The following is a 14771-nucleotide window of genomic DNA, read 5'->3' on the forward strand; positions in this document are numbered from 1 at the left end:
CCAGTATCTAAACAAACAAACAATTTCAAGATGGATGACTTATACTATTTAGTTTTGTTAGTCAAACCATGATAAAAGCCACCCCCTTAGAAAGTCAAAGCTTAAGCTGCTAGAGATGGCTACTTCCGAGACATTTTGGAAAGCAGTGGATCCTAGATTTATTCTTGAGACAGCTAATTGGTCCTCATTGCACACTTTCATTAGGTATTATATGTCTTAGTTTTCAGAGCCAGAGAACGTTTTGCTAAAGCTGTTATTCAGGGGCTTATAAATTCTGGCCCTTCTCTAGCCATCATTTTTATATGAGTTTTGGCAATCTTTTCGTATTGATGTCCATCATATTGATTACTGCTGCAGTAGCCTTAGCTATATGGGCTATATCGTGCTCTGGATGTAACAGTTGGCCAGCTTCCAAAGATTAAGGATACCTTCCATGGACCCAAACTGTTAGACAGCTCATCCAGAGCAGAAGAAAGCATGGTTTAGAGGACAAGCCCATCAGAGTTTTCATGTCACCTGAGAGAGAGAGAAGCTAGAACCCAGAAACAGTCAATGCTCAACCTGGTCACAAAAGGCATACAAGGTAGAGGATGGAGGGAAATCTGCAAGCTCATTACACTCCCAAAAATATGTTCCCAGTTACGTCTTTCTTCCCATCACACCTCCAATATTTGCAAGCTACTTGAGGAAAAATTCTATGAAGTCTACTTGGGGTATAAAAATACCTATGCAAACACTTCCAAGCAAATATCCTAAACTTTCTGGACTTTGTTGCATACTTGGGAGCTTCAGATAGGTCCTCCAGCATTAATGTATCTGAATCTCTGTGGCATAGAGGACTAAAGCCATGACTGTGATCTAGAAGACTTGAGGTTGGTTAGCTTCTTGGTGATAGAAGAGCTGGTCAGGGAATGACGGAAGTGAGCGGCTTACGCAGGCTTGACAAACCCCTGGGGATTGTGATGATAGCCCTGACTAGTTTATTGCTGCTGTGCAGGCAGAGGCTTGCACATTCACAATGGCAGTAACACTGACAGATGCCAGACTGGCTATCCCAAGCTAGTGATAGTAACTCGCATGCATGTGTGTGTGTGTGTTTGTGTGTGTGTGTGTGTGCACGAGAGTGTGCATGTGTACACATGTGTGTGTGTGCGTGCGCGAGAGTGTGCATGTGTGTGTGTGTGTATGTGCATGTGCGCTCGCGAGGGTGAGCATGTGTACGTGTGTGTGTGTGTGTGTGTGTGTGTGTGTGTGTGTGTGTGTGTGTGTGTGTGTGTGAGTGAGTGAGACCATGCTTATGCCATAGAGGGGAGGGGAAGCATAGTGTGCTAACACTGTGACATGGATGTCCACATCAGCTGCCAGGAGCAGGGTTAGAGCCATGCAAAGAGAAAACTCCAATGGCTTCATTCATGACAACTCTGCAATCAGGTCTCACCCAAGTGGTGAAGGGGGACTTATCTGTGGTGGGTCTTGCTGGTCAACATGCAAACTGGAGAAAAAAGCACTCACATTTCTTACAAGCACTCTTTGTTGGTTAGGGTGACACGTACATTGTAAGCAGGCTCTGTGTGTATTACCTTTGTGGTGATGTAGGAACATTTGCAGGCCTCCTTCCTGTTTTGTGTCTTGTTGCAAACACTTGAGTGACATTTTTTTTCTATGGTCATGAGAGTAACTACAAATATTGCTTTCTGTCTGAATATCAAAGGATTTGTCTTGATTCTGGAAATGCAGCCAATGGCAAGCTGTACGTACCGTTTTCTAACTTTTGTATATAGCGTAAATCCTTGTGTACAGGTGGATTTGGCTTGAGTGTAGTAACAGGCCTCACAGTAAGTACCATAACGACCTGCGATTGATGCATACACTATTATTATTATGTAGAGATATGCAGTGTGCTAGATGTTGGTGTGTGAACGTGTGATGTTATGTAGTCCTATCTCGCCTACATTCTTACCCGTGGGTTCGGAGCCGAATATCGGCTCTGACTCGACCGATTTTACTAGCTCGAAGTCTTTCATTGGCTGGGCTAAGCAGGTATCCCATGGTGCACTGCTCCATATCCCCAGATCTCGTTTGCCGCTCGTGTAGCTCGGACGTGGTCTCGCTTGGTTGTGGCTAAGTGCCCTCTTTTTCTTGTCTTAAGAAAAGTTTTGATTCCTATCAAAAGCTATCTTCATAGCTAGTTGTCTAAGTTTGTTTGAGTTGGTATAGTTTGTAAATAAAATTGTGATTGCGTGATTGTTGTGTGGTATCCCACTGACTGTTCCCTCGGGCTAGGCCCGTTTCAGTTAGAGGGCCTAGTCTTCCTCTGTTGCCTTCTGTGTGAGTACGGTCCAGACCATTTAACTTAGAGGTTTGGGCTTCCTTTTCTTTCTGGTTTTTCAATCCCATGTTCAGAGTTTGTACTTCTTTGTGGTGTGTGTTTGGTCACTGTTTTAGTGTTGGTTACTTTAGCGCCGTTCCCGCCTTTATAGAGTGAACGCCTGTGCATTGTTTCAGACTCGATTTTGCGTTGTGGGCATAGTAAAGATGTCTAAGGATACCAAGGAGCACAAACCTTCGGGTTTTAGAAAGTGCTCTAAATGTGGGTACAAAATGTCCATTACCGATGGGCATTCCATTTGTGTCTACTGCTTAGGAGCCATCCATCTGCAGGAATCCTGCAGTTTTTGTCATGCGTTTAGCCCTAGAGTTCTCCAAGAGAGAAAGAATAAGCTAATCTTAAAGGGATTATTAAAACCCTCCTTTGAAGAGGCTATGGATTCGTCTTCCAGTGGTAAGTCAAAATCTGGCAAGTCTAAAAAGAGATCTCCGGCTCCGTCAGCTTCATCGGAGCCCCCGGAGAAAATCTCGAAAACTGCATCAACCTCCTTGGCTCCACTGTCCTCGGGGCCGCAGGAAGGATCGGTATTGACGGAACCGGCGTCGGCTCCAATTGTATTGGAACCTCCTAGGAGCCGATTGCCCAGTCTCAGACCAGCTTCTCCTGAGAGGAGATCACATTCTCCATCCCTGTCCTCCAAATCCTCCAGGCCCTTTCGGATGTGGATGTTGATAGGGTGGTTCAGACGCTCCTCCAATCACTGGTTTTGGCAAAATTGTTTTCAGCTCCGACCCAGTCGGCTTTGGAGCCCGTCCTGACCCCATCTTTGATCATTCCTCCTCCGAGCACATCTCTGTCTTCGGAGCCGGAGTGTTCTGCGCCATGTGATGTTTCTAGGCTGGCTCCGATGTCCCATTCGGCTCCATCGGTACCGGCATCGGCTCCGACCCCGTCGGCTCCGTCCTCGGGGTTCGGGACTCGGGATTCTTCAGTCGGGCCCGAGGGGGACATCTCGGGGCTTATTTCGGTTCCGAGCCTCCCTCGCGGTGCATCTGCTTGGGGAACTCTGACCCCCTTCTTGGCCTCAGAGACTGGTCGCTCCTCGGATTCGGGGGGGCCGGCCTTCGAGGCTATGCGGACCCGCGCTGGCCAGATCATCAGCTACATCAGGCGGATCGGTAACTCTGTCCCCCACCACTCCGGCGAGAGCTTCTGATTACCACCCATCCATGGACAGCAGAGCACCAAGGCCTAGGGATACCCCCACAAGTGGTCCCTGAATTTCTGAGGGTCCCTCAGAGTTCATGCCTGAGGAGCCCCACAGAAAGAAAGCGTGCAAGAGGAAGCACATAGACTCCCAGGATGAGTCCCTCACCTCTGATACTGACCTCGATGAATCGGAGGGGTCCCACAAGTCATCCTCTGATGATGTTTCCTTCTCCGATATCCTGGAGATACTGAAACAAAGAGGTGACTGGCCTTCCAAAGCCCCTTCCGAGGAGGAGTCAGTATTCCTTAAGGCATTTGGTGCTCAGCCCTCCGCCTCCTGGGTGTCTCCACCCTTCGACAAACTCCTTGACCTGATTTGTCGAAGAGTGTGGGAGAACCCTGATTCTGTGGAACCCATGCCCAGGCGTCCCAACAAGTTTCTTTCCGCCCCCCCAGGACAAAGAGTTTCTGTCTAAAGGAGTCCCTGTAGATGCCATGTTGGTGGCGGCAGCCACTCAAAAGGAAGTAGCAGAGTCTTCTTCATCCGTCCATCCTCCTAACAAGGAGTCCAGGACCATGGATCGGTACGGGAAGTGTACCCTCTTATCAGCGACCTTTACTTTACGGTCCCTGAATTACCTGTCTCATTTCACTCTGCTCCAGAGAGATCTCCTCAAGGAGTTAGGGGATACTCTTGCGGGTAACGTCCCTGAAGCGGTTGCTCAAACGGTTAACGTCCAGGTTTCTACCCTCAACTCCATTGTTAACTCATCCATGCGGCTCATTTCGTATGCAGCCGAGGGAGCGAGTAGGGCAGCAAGCTCAGGGGTCGCCCTTAGAAGGCAAGCCTGGCTGCGCCTGTGTCACTTTGCAGAGGCCTTCAAGTCTTCCTTCACTGATGCCCCCTTTGATGGTTCCTCTTTGTTTGGGACCAAAGTGAAAGACACCCTCACCAGGTGCGAGCAAGAGGGAAAGACCCTGTCTGCCATAGGGGTCCGTTTTTCCCTTCCTTCTAGGCCTTATCCCAAGGCCCAGCGGGGGGGTGGGGGGGGTGTGGTTCAATAAATCACAAAGGTTTTTTCCTGCCGCACAAGGTGAATCCCCCCTCCAGAGGCGGGGGGGGGGGTTATTCAGGGAGATGTCACCCCAGAGGCAGAGGGGGCCCCCGCAATTCGGGAGACCGCGATTCCTTTCGTGGCTCTCCATACTCTCGTTCCTGAGGGTGTACCCGACTGCGCTTATCTGGAGCCAGTTGGGGGTCGAATTTCCTTATATCCGGAAGCCTGGGAAAGCATTACCCAGGACCGATGGGTATTATGGATAATCTCCGGAGGTTATCTCATTCCATTCTCATCAGAACCCCCGCCAATCAGAAAAATCCCAGACGTTCCACCCAGTCAAAGGGATCAAGCAGCCTCAGAGTTCTCACAGCTGCTAGAAAAAGGAGCCATCCAGCATGTCCCCTCAGACCAAATCGGATTAGGGACTTACTCAAGATTCTTTTTGGTGCCGAAAAGAACAGAGGACCTGAGACCCATTCTAGATCTCAGCCAACTGAACAACTACGTACACAAGTCCAAGTTCCATATGGTCACACTACAATCGATTCTTCCATTGTTGGGAGAGGATATATGGATGTGCTCCATCAACCTCAAGGATGCTTACTACCATATGAAAATGGACAGAGCATCCAGGAGTCACCTACGCTTCCGGCTGGGAGCCAGTCATTTCCAGTTTCGAGCCCTGCCCTTTGGTCTCACCACAGCCCCCAGGGTGTTTACCAAGTGTATGGCGGTGGTGACAGCTCACTTGAGACGTCAGGGATTCCAGGTGTTTCTGTATCTGGACGACTGGCTCCTTACCGCTCCCACCAGGCATCAACTAGTTCAACCCAGGGACGCTACCATCAATCTATGTCACCAGTTGGGTATAACAATAAATTGGGAAAAATCTGCCTTGTTGCCCTCGCAGCGTGTCACCTTTATAGGAGCAGAATTAGACACCATTCGAATGCAAGCATATTTACCGCATGAAAGGATCAGAGTCTTACAACATCAGATACACATGCTGATGCCCCTGAGAAAAGTGAAGGCAAGATGGGTTCTCCAGCTCCTAGGGACCATGGCAGCAACAATCATGTTGGTCCCTCTAGCGAGATTACACATGAGAATTCTCCAATGGCTCCTCTTTGTCCAATGGTCTCTCCAAAGACTTCCACTGTCTCATCCCATCTTGCTCACAGACAGATGCAAGCAGGACCTCGGTTGGTGGCTGTGCACCAACAATTTGGATGGCGGAAAGCCCTTCGTTCCACCTATCCCGGTTGCCACGGTGACCACGGATGCCTCCCAGATGGGGTAGGGGGGCATTATCTTGGCAGGACAGTCCAAGGCACGTGGCAAGAACATGAGATACATCTGCATATAAACGTCCTAGAGATGAGAGCAGTGCTACTTGCGTTGCAGGAACTTCAGAGTGTTCTTCCTCTAGGGACGATTGCGATACACTCAGACAACATGTCAGTACTGTGGTATCTAAGCAAGCAAGGGGGAACCAGGTCTTACCCTCTGTGTAGAGAGGCCATGCGAGTGTGGCATTGGGCAGTAACTTCCCAACAGTTTCTGGTGGCAACGCACATTCCGGGGAAGTCCAGTGTGATTGCGGACAGGCTAAGCAGAGCTATTCTGATGCCTTACGAGTGGTCCCTGAATCGCCTGGTTGCAGAGCGAATCTTCAGCAGATGGGGTCAGCCTTGCTGCAACCTTTTTGCCAGCCCCCTCAATGCAAAATGCAGCAACTACTTCACGCTGATTCCCCCACAGGGGGAGTCACCCAGGGACGCTCTGGTTCATGATTGGCCCTCTGGTCTGCTTTATGCTTTCCCTCTGTTTTCCCTGCTGTGAAAGGTGATTCAGAAAGCGCAGTCCTTGGGAAGCAGAATCATTCTGATTGCTCCACACTGGCCTCGCCAAGTTTGGTTCCCCTTTCTTCAGCAAATCATTGTGGATACTCCCTGGACTCTGGACCCTCAACCAGATTTACTGACACATATGTCGGGACAGTTCCACCCCTCCCTGATGACCCTCCGGTTGACAGCCTGGCTACTCCACTTCCATTGTTAGTCAGACTTCATAATTTCTCACCAGAAGTGGTTCATATATTATCGTCCTCTCATAAACCATCTACTAGAAAGATTTATTCTAGCAAATGGAAAAGGTTTTCTATCTGGGCACATACCAGAGGCATTGATCCTTACACAGCTCCAATCGATTCAGTACTGGAGTTTTTCTTTATGCTTTTCCATCAGGGTTCTGCATTAGCCACCATCAAAGTTCAATTGGCAGCGATCTCTAATTTCCATGTAGCGCATGAGCCTAGTCTCATGGCGCATAGACTATGCAAGGCATTCCTGAAGGGTACTCTGTTGCTCCGTCCCCCGGTGTCCGAACCTATCATGCCCTGCGATCTCAAATTTGTTCTACAAGCCCTTACTCTACCACCTTTCGAGCCTGCAGCTACCTGCGAATTGAAATTCTTGACCTGGAAAACAGCCTTCTTAACAGCAGTCACTTCAGCAAGGCAAGTTTCAGAAATTCAAGCCTTCTCTATCAAACCTCCATATTTAATCTTCCATAAAGACAGGGTCTCTCTCAGACCAAACCCTTCGTTCCTTCCTAAAGTGGCTTCCATGTCTAACCTAAATCAATCCATTGAGCTGCCTGTCTTCTTTCCCCACTTTTCTAACAAGGCAGAATTTAGATTCCACCAATTGGATGTACACAGACAATTACGCTTCTATCTACACCGAACAAAGGATATCATATCCGAAAGTCTGACCAACTTTTTGTTTCCTTTTCGGAAAACCGAATGGGTTCCCCGGTCTCCAGGGTCACACTGTCTAGATGAATATCTAGTTGTATCTCTTTCATCTATCAAGCAGGAGGTAAAGATCTGCCATTTCTGGTCAAGGCTCACTCTACTCGGGCTGTTTCCACTTCCACAGCCTATCAAGCCAGATTGTCAATGGATGATATATGTGCTGCAGCTACTTGGGCTTCTCCTCACACATTTGTTTCTCATTACAAATTGGACGTGGTTTCCAGGGGCAGGTCTTCCTTTGGCTCCACAGTTCTCAGGAGTATTTTCCTATGAGCCACCCAGGATGTAGGTGCTAGGGACGCTGTCCCACGGGTAAGAATGTAGGCGAGATAGGACTACATAACATCAAGAAGTTATGTACTCACCATAACGTTCGATGTATGTAGACTATCTCGCCTCACATTCTTACTTACCCTCCCACCTTCCACCTTCCCCCTTCTTGAAGGATTTGGAGGTTAGGTTGTTATCTGCAGAGTTCCCTTGCTTAGCTTATTCTTTACCTGGATGTGATGTGTGCATGGAGTACAAATGAGTTTCGCAGCAAACTAGATCTGGGGATATGGAGTAGTGCACCATGGGATCCTGCTTAGCCCAGCCAATGAAAGACTTCGAGCTAGGCAGAGTCGGAGTCGATATTCGGCTCCGAACCCACGGGTAAGAATGTGAGGCGAGATGGACTACATACATCGAACGTTATGGTGAGTACATAACTTCTTGTTTTTGTAATGTCACACCTCGTTTAGCAGTATGACTGCTCTTCCATCACTCTTTAAATACCACTCCAAGAAGCTTTACTGATAGCCAAGGAAGCTTTGTTTGACCACTGCCAGTTTCACATTCATAGCACTGATGATTTAGCTCGCAGCCTCTTGCCTGCACTATTTCAATTTATCACCTCTCAGTGTGGCCTGATGTAAGTAAATACATGCTTGTGAATATTGCTTTTCTAACAGTACTGATACCTAAATTCCTTTGATCACAATAGCTCCAGCACTGGCATGCACTCTGCTGCCAGAGTGCTGCTTTAATGCTTGCTTTGCAAGATAACCTCAGATACTACAGTATGTTTCATGTTTTAGACTCTTAACTACAAATATGTCAGTAATGGTGTCCGTTAGTGACAGTGGTTAGTGTACACTGGAAGAGCACAGGCCAGAAATGAAGCTTCTTAATTATATTCCTCAATTGAAGACTGACAGCCTAAAAAGAACTCTCATTAAAATTGCAAGAGAACAATTAGAGTGTGTATAACTGTGATGCAATGACAACTGCATGTCGACTGGGATAGTTTGCCACTCTTTGACTCCTCCTTGATGTATTTTATTGATGTCCCAGGATAATAGTCTGCAGTGCTTTATTTTGCTTACAATTAATGTACCTTATGTTTTCTTTTCTCTGTTTATGTTTCAGGTAAATGATGCAATTGGAAATGAGTGGCCTTGGATATATTTTGTTAGCCTCATTCTTTTGGGGTCATTCTTTGTCCTTAATCTCGTTCTGGGTGTCCTCAGTGGGTATGTTACCATTTCTGTCTGGCTGAAATGTTTAACAAATGTACAGATACACAGAAACTGCAAATTATTTAATGACTAGGTCTCATTCATAATTAAATACTGTATCGCAGTACACAAGCAGTATAGTCAGTAGCCAAGTGCATCTGACTCTTAATTTATCATACTTTGTGTGGAGAGGAGCTGCATATGCACGCAGAGTTTGGATAAATAGTAAAGAATATTTGCAGAACATTTCATATGTAATGCTACGCTAAATCATATAACCTCCTACAGGAAAATGTATGCTTTGTATTAGAAAGGTACAAGATATTAAATTGCATATGATAATGAAAATTGTGAAACATACATAAATGATAATTAATTAGTTTTCCAGTTAGGTTTGAAATCAGTTATCCAAACAAGTTTGCATACAGATACAGACAACTCTTGTGCCAGAATGTGTCACACTTTCTTGATGTAAGTTATATTGCTTAGGCATATTACAAAACAGAGGAAGGGTTGTGCCTACATTTTGGATATTTCTGAACTCAAAATGTGCAACCCTACAAGGAAAACACATCAGTACTAAAACACCTACGGTTGTTGCAATTTCAACAGGTACCTGCTCATAACTGCAACATCTACTTATAGAGAGTGTTTTCTAGCATTTTATTAATAGATGAGGATATTGCAAAAAATTGTCAGGTTGTTTAGGGTTAAGCAGCTTAGGAAGAGGTGTTAAAGTGGTGGAGTAATGCACATAGTGAGAAAAAGAATGAATATGAAGGCCAGAGGTTTACAAACAGAGAAGCAAATTCTGAGTAGACAAAGATGGAAAAGTCTAAATGCAGAAGTGGTTTTGATAGGCAACTGCATTAAAATAGATGTGGCTAAATTCAAAAATGAGAGAGGGCAGTTTACAGTTAGACACACTGTACAGCAGGGAAGTGATTGAGAGAAGGGTAGGATTATGTGAGTGCGAAGGAAGGCTGCAAAAAAACACTTAAGAGTAGTTCAACAGTCTGCATTGGAATTAAGGTGTGTTATTTGAAACATGAATTGTTAGGTAATATAGGTCTGTGGAGTGAACAGGTAATTGTATCCCGTGGTAAAGGTTCTGTTTGCTTTTTTGAGCCAGTATTCCCCGCAGTGATGGGTGCTTGCTGTAGACAAATGACTATGTCTATGCCATGGTATGTAATCACAGCAGCCACTGTAGGTATCTGAGGATGTACCTGAAACAAGTCTATCTATCTACTTGTTTGAAGAAAAGAATACTGTATGGAATATGCAATATATAGTTTTTACATAAAACCAAATATGCACTTATATTTGTTTCTCATGTTATCCTTGTATGTTCCTTATATCATTTCTGAATTATTATACTTTATAGAAATGTGGGAGAGACAGTACACTACCATTATGATGCAGAACATGACATATTGATAAGAAAAATTACAAAAATAGTTTATGTTTACTGGTAAAGGAAAGACACAGTACGTCAATATGAACAAGCAATATCTGTATAAATGAGGAGAATAAGTCACATAAAATCGTAAGTGTAGAAGGGTGGAACTGTGAGACCTCTGCAGTGCACTAAAACAGGAACTGTGATGTGTCGATGATGTGTTTGGGCTATCTCAAGTCTGATGCACAGCGATTAAGGATAGGTAGAGAGCTGCATAGAATGTATCACTGTCTTGATGTCTGCTGTGTACCTAGAGGCTAGTCTGTGACTTGATATAAAAGGGTGCAGGTATGCCCACCTCAACAATCAGGCATCTCTAATCTGGTCTGGAGCAACAGCTCTGTGAACCCTTAAACATCAAAGGCAGATGTTGATGGATATGGGTGCAATAACTGCAGATGCTGTTATGAGGTGTGCATTCCCTGAAATAACTAGCATAGTGCAGTCCAGTACTGGTGAAGCATGCTACCTATCATAACGCATGGCACAACACCAGAAAGCACAGCACTATTTGTAACTGCATCCTGCAGATATCAATCATCCATGCAGTGGCTGGAAGACACATAGACTAAAGAATCATCTGGCTGCATCTTCATGGTCTGGTAGTAGTATCACATGGCAGGTTACTTATATGTGTGCACACGTTTGGCAGTACCAGGTGGTAGGTGCTTCTTCATAGCCTTTGCAGGGAATACTGAGTATGTGAGTGGAGATTAGTACATATCTATAAGGGGAGATGTAGACAGCAGGATTAGAGACGTCCATAAAATAGAGAGTTTGTGCTCTGAATGTTCTCACATGTGCATGAGGTTTGCTGTATGGTACATTGAGAACAGGGCTCAGTGCTACCCATTACTATTTACTGTGCTTTCATTGGTACACTGTCCCACCTAAATTCATATGGGATGCAGTTCAGAGAAGGAGGTACAGCTGCAGGCTCCACTGCATAACCTTGAGTATTATTCACATTTGTATCTTATTTCTGCCTAATACAGAGATGATGCCTCTCACTGTGTTTACATGTACTTCTCTAGACTGACAGCTGCCTAGTCACCATAGTAGTTTGCTGGTGTGTGTGGGCTTCATGGTGGCCATTTGGTATTTCTCTGCGCTCCTTTGACAGTACTGTGATGCTCGCATTTCATACATGTCCATTACATGAATAACATGTTATACATATGTCACAGTGTAACTGGACTCAGGCCATACTGTTCACATTATGAAGCTGTTTTTGCTTAAGGCTTGAGTAAATCATTGGATGTAGAATCAGAGCTGCACAGCGTTACAGTCACCATGATTTTCAGAGTACTATTTTTTTCCACAAGTGTTCTAGTACATGGTAAATGCTTTCTAATTCAATTACAAATTACTACTGGTATGTGTTGTAGGGCTGCAGTGAGGACAGACATAAGTCCTTCTTTCTTCTGTGAGATTTGCCTGTGTGAATTACGCAGAGTTCTTATCAGACAATACCCTGAGTACACTACACTTCTGCAGTGCGTACCATGTCTATGAACCTTGCCCAAAGACCTGACTGTAGTATTAAACACCGTACAAGTTTGGAGACTGCGGGGGTATTCATACAAAATATTTTCATACTACTGCCAATGCTTCATTTGTGATCATTAGTAGCATTACGGTCATGACAAGTGACTTGGAGATATTAAACAAATTAGTTCAACACGAGCTCATTCTCAACTTATTTGTATGTGTTTGAATCAAACACTTAATACATCTCCTTTATGTGTTTCCCCAGCATAGATAGGCGCCCACAGAAACACACACACACACACACACACACACACATTCCATCACGCATACACATTCATACCTATTCCAGGAAAATCTTATACACATACACACCCACCCATAGCCCCATGCAGTCTCACTTATTTCCCTGTGAGAGTCCACGCTCACATGCACACATACACACAGCCTCACAGTCCTTACCTGTTATGGTACATAGACATAGACAGCAGTGGGGGTACACCTTAAAAATGTGATGTATATTCCCGTGGCTTCACTCCAGAGTAGCACTGTTTACAGCAGTAGGATCGAGCACATGGGAGATTTATATTAGTTGCACTCCTGCAGCACTGCATTTGCATACAGTGATATCCAGGATGGCTACTGAAGCATTGTTTTACCAGACCCTTCATACCACTATAGCACTACAGTTGTTTTTGAATTGATCCCTCATGATGCATTGAGCAGTCCTGCTAAAAACAGGATGCTGCAGTGCATTATGTTATTTCTGAGTACCCCCTTCTCCAATATAAAATCAGGACAAAAGTTAACAACAGCTTGATAAAGTGTGCACACACTATCACCACTATAGTTTTCTAGTAATTACTGAGTAAAGTTGGAATGACTGCCAGCAGTGTGTCATAGTTAAAGAAAAATGGATGAAATCACGTAGTATGCAAAAGAGTTTGCTGCAACTAAAATATTTCCATTAAATGTTCTGTCAGCAGTTCTGTCAAAAATAATTACATTCTTTTAATTTAAGAAGCAAGAAATCCTTCAAGATAATAGTAGGACAGTAGGAAGGAGTTTTACTGTTACAGTGAACTTTTCTGAAGATTTCCTGTTAAATGCTCCCTACATTACAGAACAATATTCATGATTACTTTAATAAAGTTTTTCTCCCAACACAAGCATTGGTAAACACTTGCAAAACCAAATCAATTTTTTGGCACCCTTCAGAGACTAAACAAATGTTTTCCTTCCAATAACCTTATTGAACAAATTGATACATATATCTGTATATACATGTATATGTGTGTGTGTGTGTGTATATATATATGTATGTATGGGTCTACTTCTCGTTACCGAATTCACAGAAACCTGACTGGATTAGTGAAAGCACACTTTTCTAGACCACCTTTGTCAAAGAATGATTGGCATTTCTGGCACTATGTTAAAGAAAAGATATGCCCCGGGATTCATGAAGCTTGCGCCAGGTGCAGGCGTAGTGTCGGCGATCTAACACCAAATATGGCCGCTGAGCGATTCAGGTACGAGCTGTTTCCACGTACACTACCTGGGTACGGTACGCCCGCACAGCTCCCGGCACCTGTATACTAATTACCCCATGCGCAGCAGTGTAGCATGCAAATGAAGGTATATAGCGATTCAGGAAGTGGTGCAGGCTTAGTGTATGCATGCAGAAATGTAAACCAAAAAAAAAAAACAGTTTACATTTTTCAAACATAAAATCGGAGCCATGACAGCCGACCAAACATATGTATTATACTGTTAATATATGCCAATGGCTAAATATATAGCCATTGGCATAAAACAACATGCGCAAAATATGAAAAAGAGCATTTAATATTATGCCCACACTAACGCGAAGTTAAAGCGCAGGGCATTGGTGCGCAAAGGGGATCGCAAGGAATATATAAAAATATAGAATAAAAGTGCAATGAAACACATATCACGATTTCCCCATAATAGTCAGTGGCAGGCATGCTACACCATACTCATGGCGCAAGGGTTGCTAAGGGGCAGTGACGGTGTTATGCGCAGTAGCTAGGAATTAGTAGGCAATGCCATGCAAATGAGAGGAGTAATAGTGAATCGCAGATTTCCCGCTGGTGTAAGGATGCACAAAACAGCGTAGCATTATAACACCAAGGTGAGCCCTTGAGATAAAAATGACATAAAGAGAGGGGTGTGTCGCCATTGCTGTAGGCACATTGGAGGTTTACCTGTTGCTAAGCAAAGTTGCAAGATAGGGGTGTGTTGAAGTAGCCATAGCTTTGCTTAGCTGAGAGCACACAAGGTAACCGAATGTGCAAGTGAACGTGGATGAAAACGTGCTGTAAACCCGGTAAACGGCTGTGCACGGCGCGCACCAGAGCAGAAACAGGAAGGATACAGGAAAAAGATAAGGAAATACTGCAGCATGGAAATAGGACTACAAATGAGTAATTAACATCTAGGAACCCACAGTGGGCCATTGACAACAGCTAACAAGGCTGCCAGCAGCTACCTGCAGAACAGGAAAGGAGAGGTGCCATACTGCAAAGAAAACAGAACTGTCACAGCAGAACAAAGCAAAATTGCAGTAGATCAGCTACATAACACATTTCGCAACACATTCCTGGGTAGGGAAAATACAAAACAAGAAAGCCGGCAGCTGGATGTATGCCTGTCAAAGGGAGGGGATTCGGGTTGAAAAGTGAATTAAAGGGCAACAGACAAATCACAGCAGGCAAGCATAATTCAACACCAAAGGCCCCACAATTGCAGTACTCGCTGTAAAACCCATAATTAAGATACCCTGCAGCTGGAATTGCACATACACACCCAATGACATCAACAGCATCCATAGCACAATAGTATAAAGTGTGAAAGCACCTCACACACACTTGTGTATTCTCATACA

General features: G+C 44.7%; 1 protein-coding gene across 3 annotated transcripts in view; it reads left to right on the forward strand.

Annotated features, from left to right (window-relative positions):
* Positions 1 to 14771, forward strand: part of CACNA1S (calcium voltage-gated channel subunit alpha1 S) — a 3469037-nt gene that overhangs the window by 850495 nt on the left and 2603771 nt on the right. For all 3 annotated transcript variants that reach the window (XM_044076603.1, XM_044076604.1, XM_044076605.1), the window contains one exon: positions 8828 to 8931. In XM_044076603.1, coding sequence (XP_043932538.1) covers positions 8828 to 8931 — 104 coding nt within the window. The remainder of the gene's footprint in view (positions 1 to 8827; positions 8932 to 14771) is intronic.

This window comes from Protopterus annectens, chromosome 7.part0 (genome assembly GCF_019279795.1).
Source record: "Protopterus annectens isolate FY-2018-M chromosome 7.part0, PAN1.0, whole genome shotgun sequence".
Taxonomy (NCBI): Eukaryota; Metazoa; Chordata; order Ceratodontiformes; family Protopteridae; genus Protopterus; species Protopterus annectens.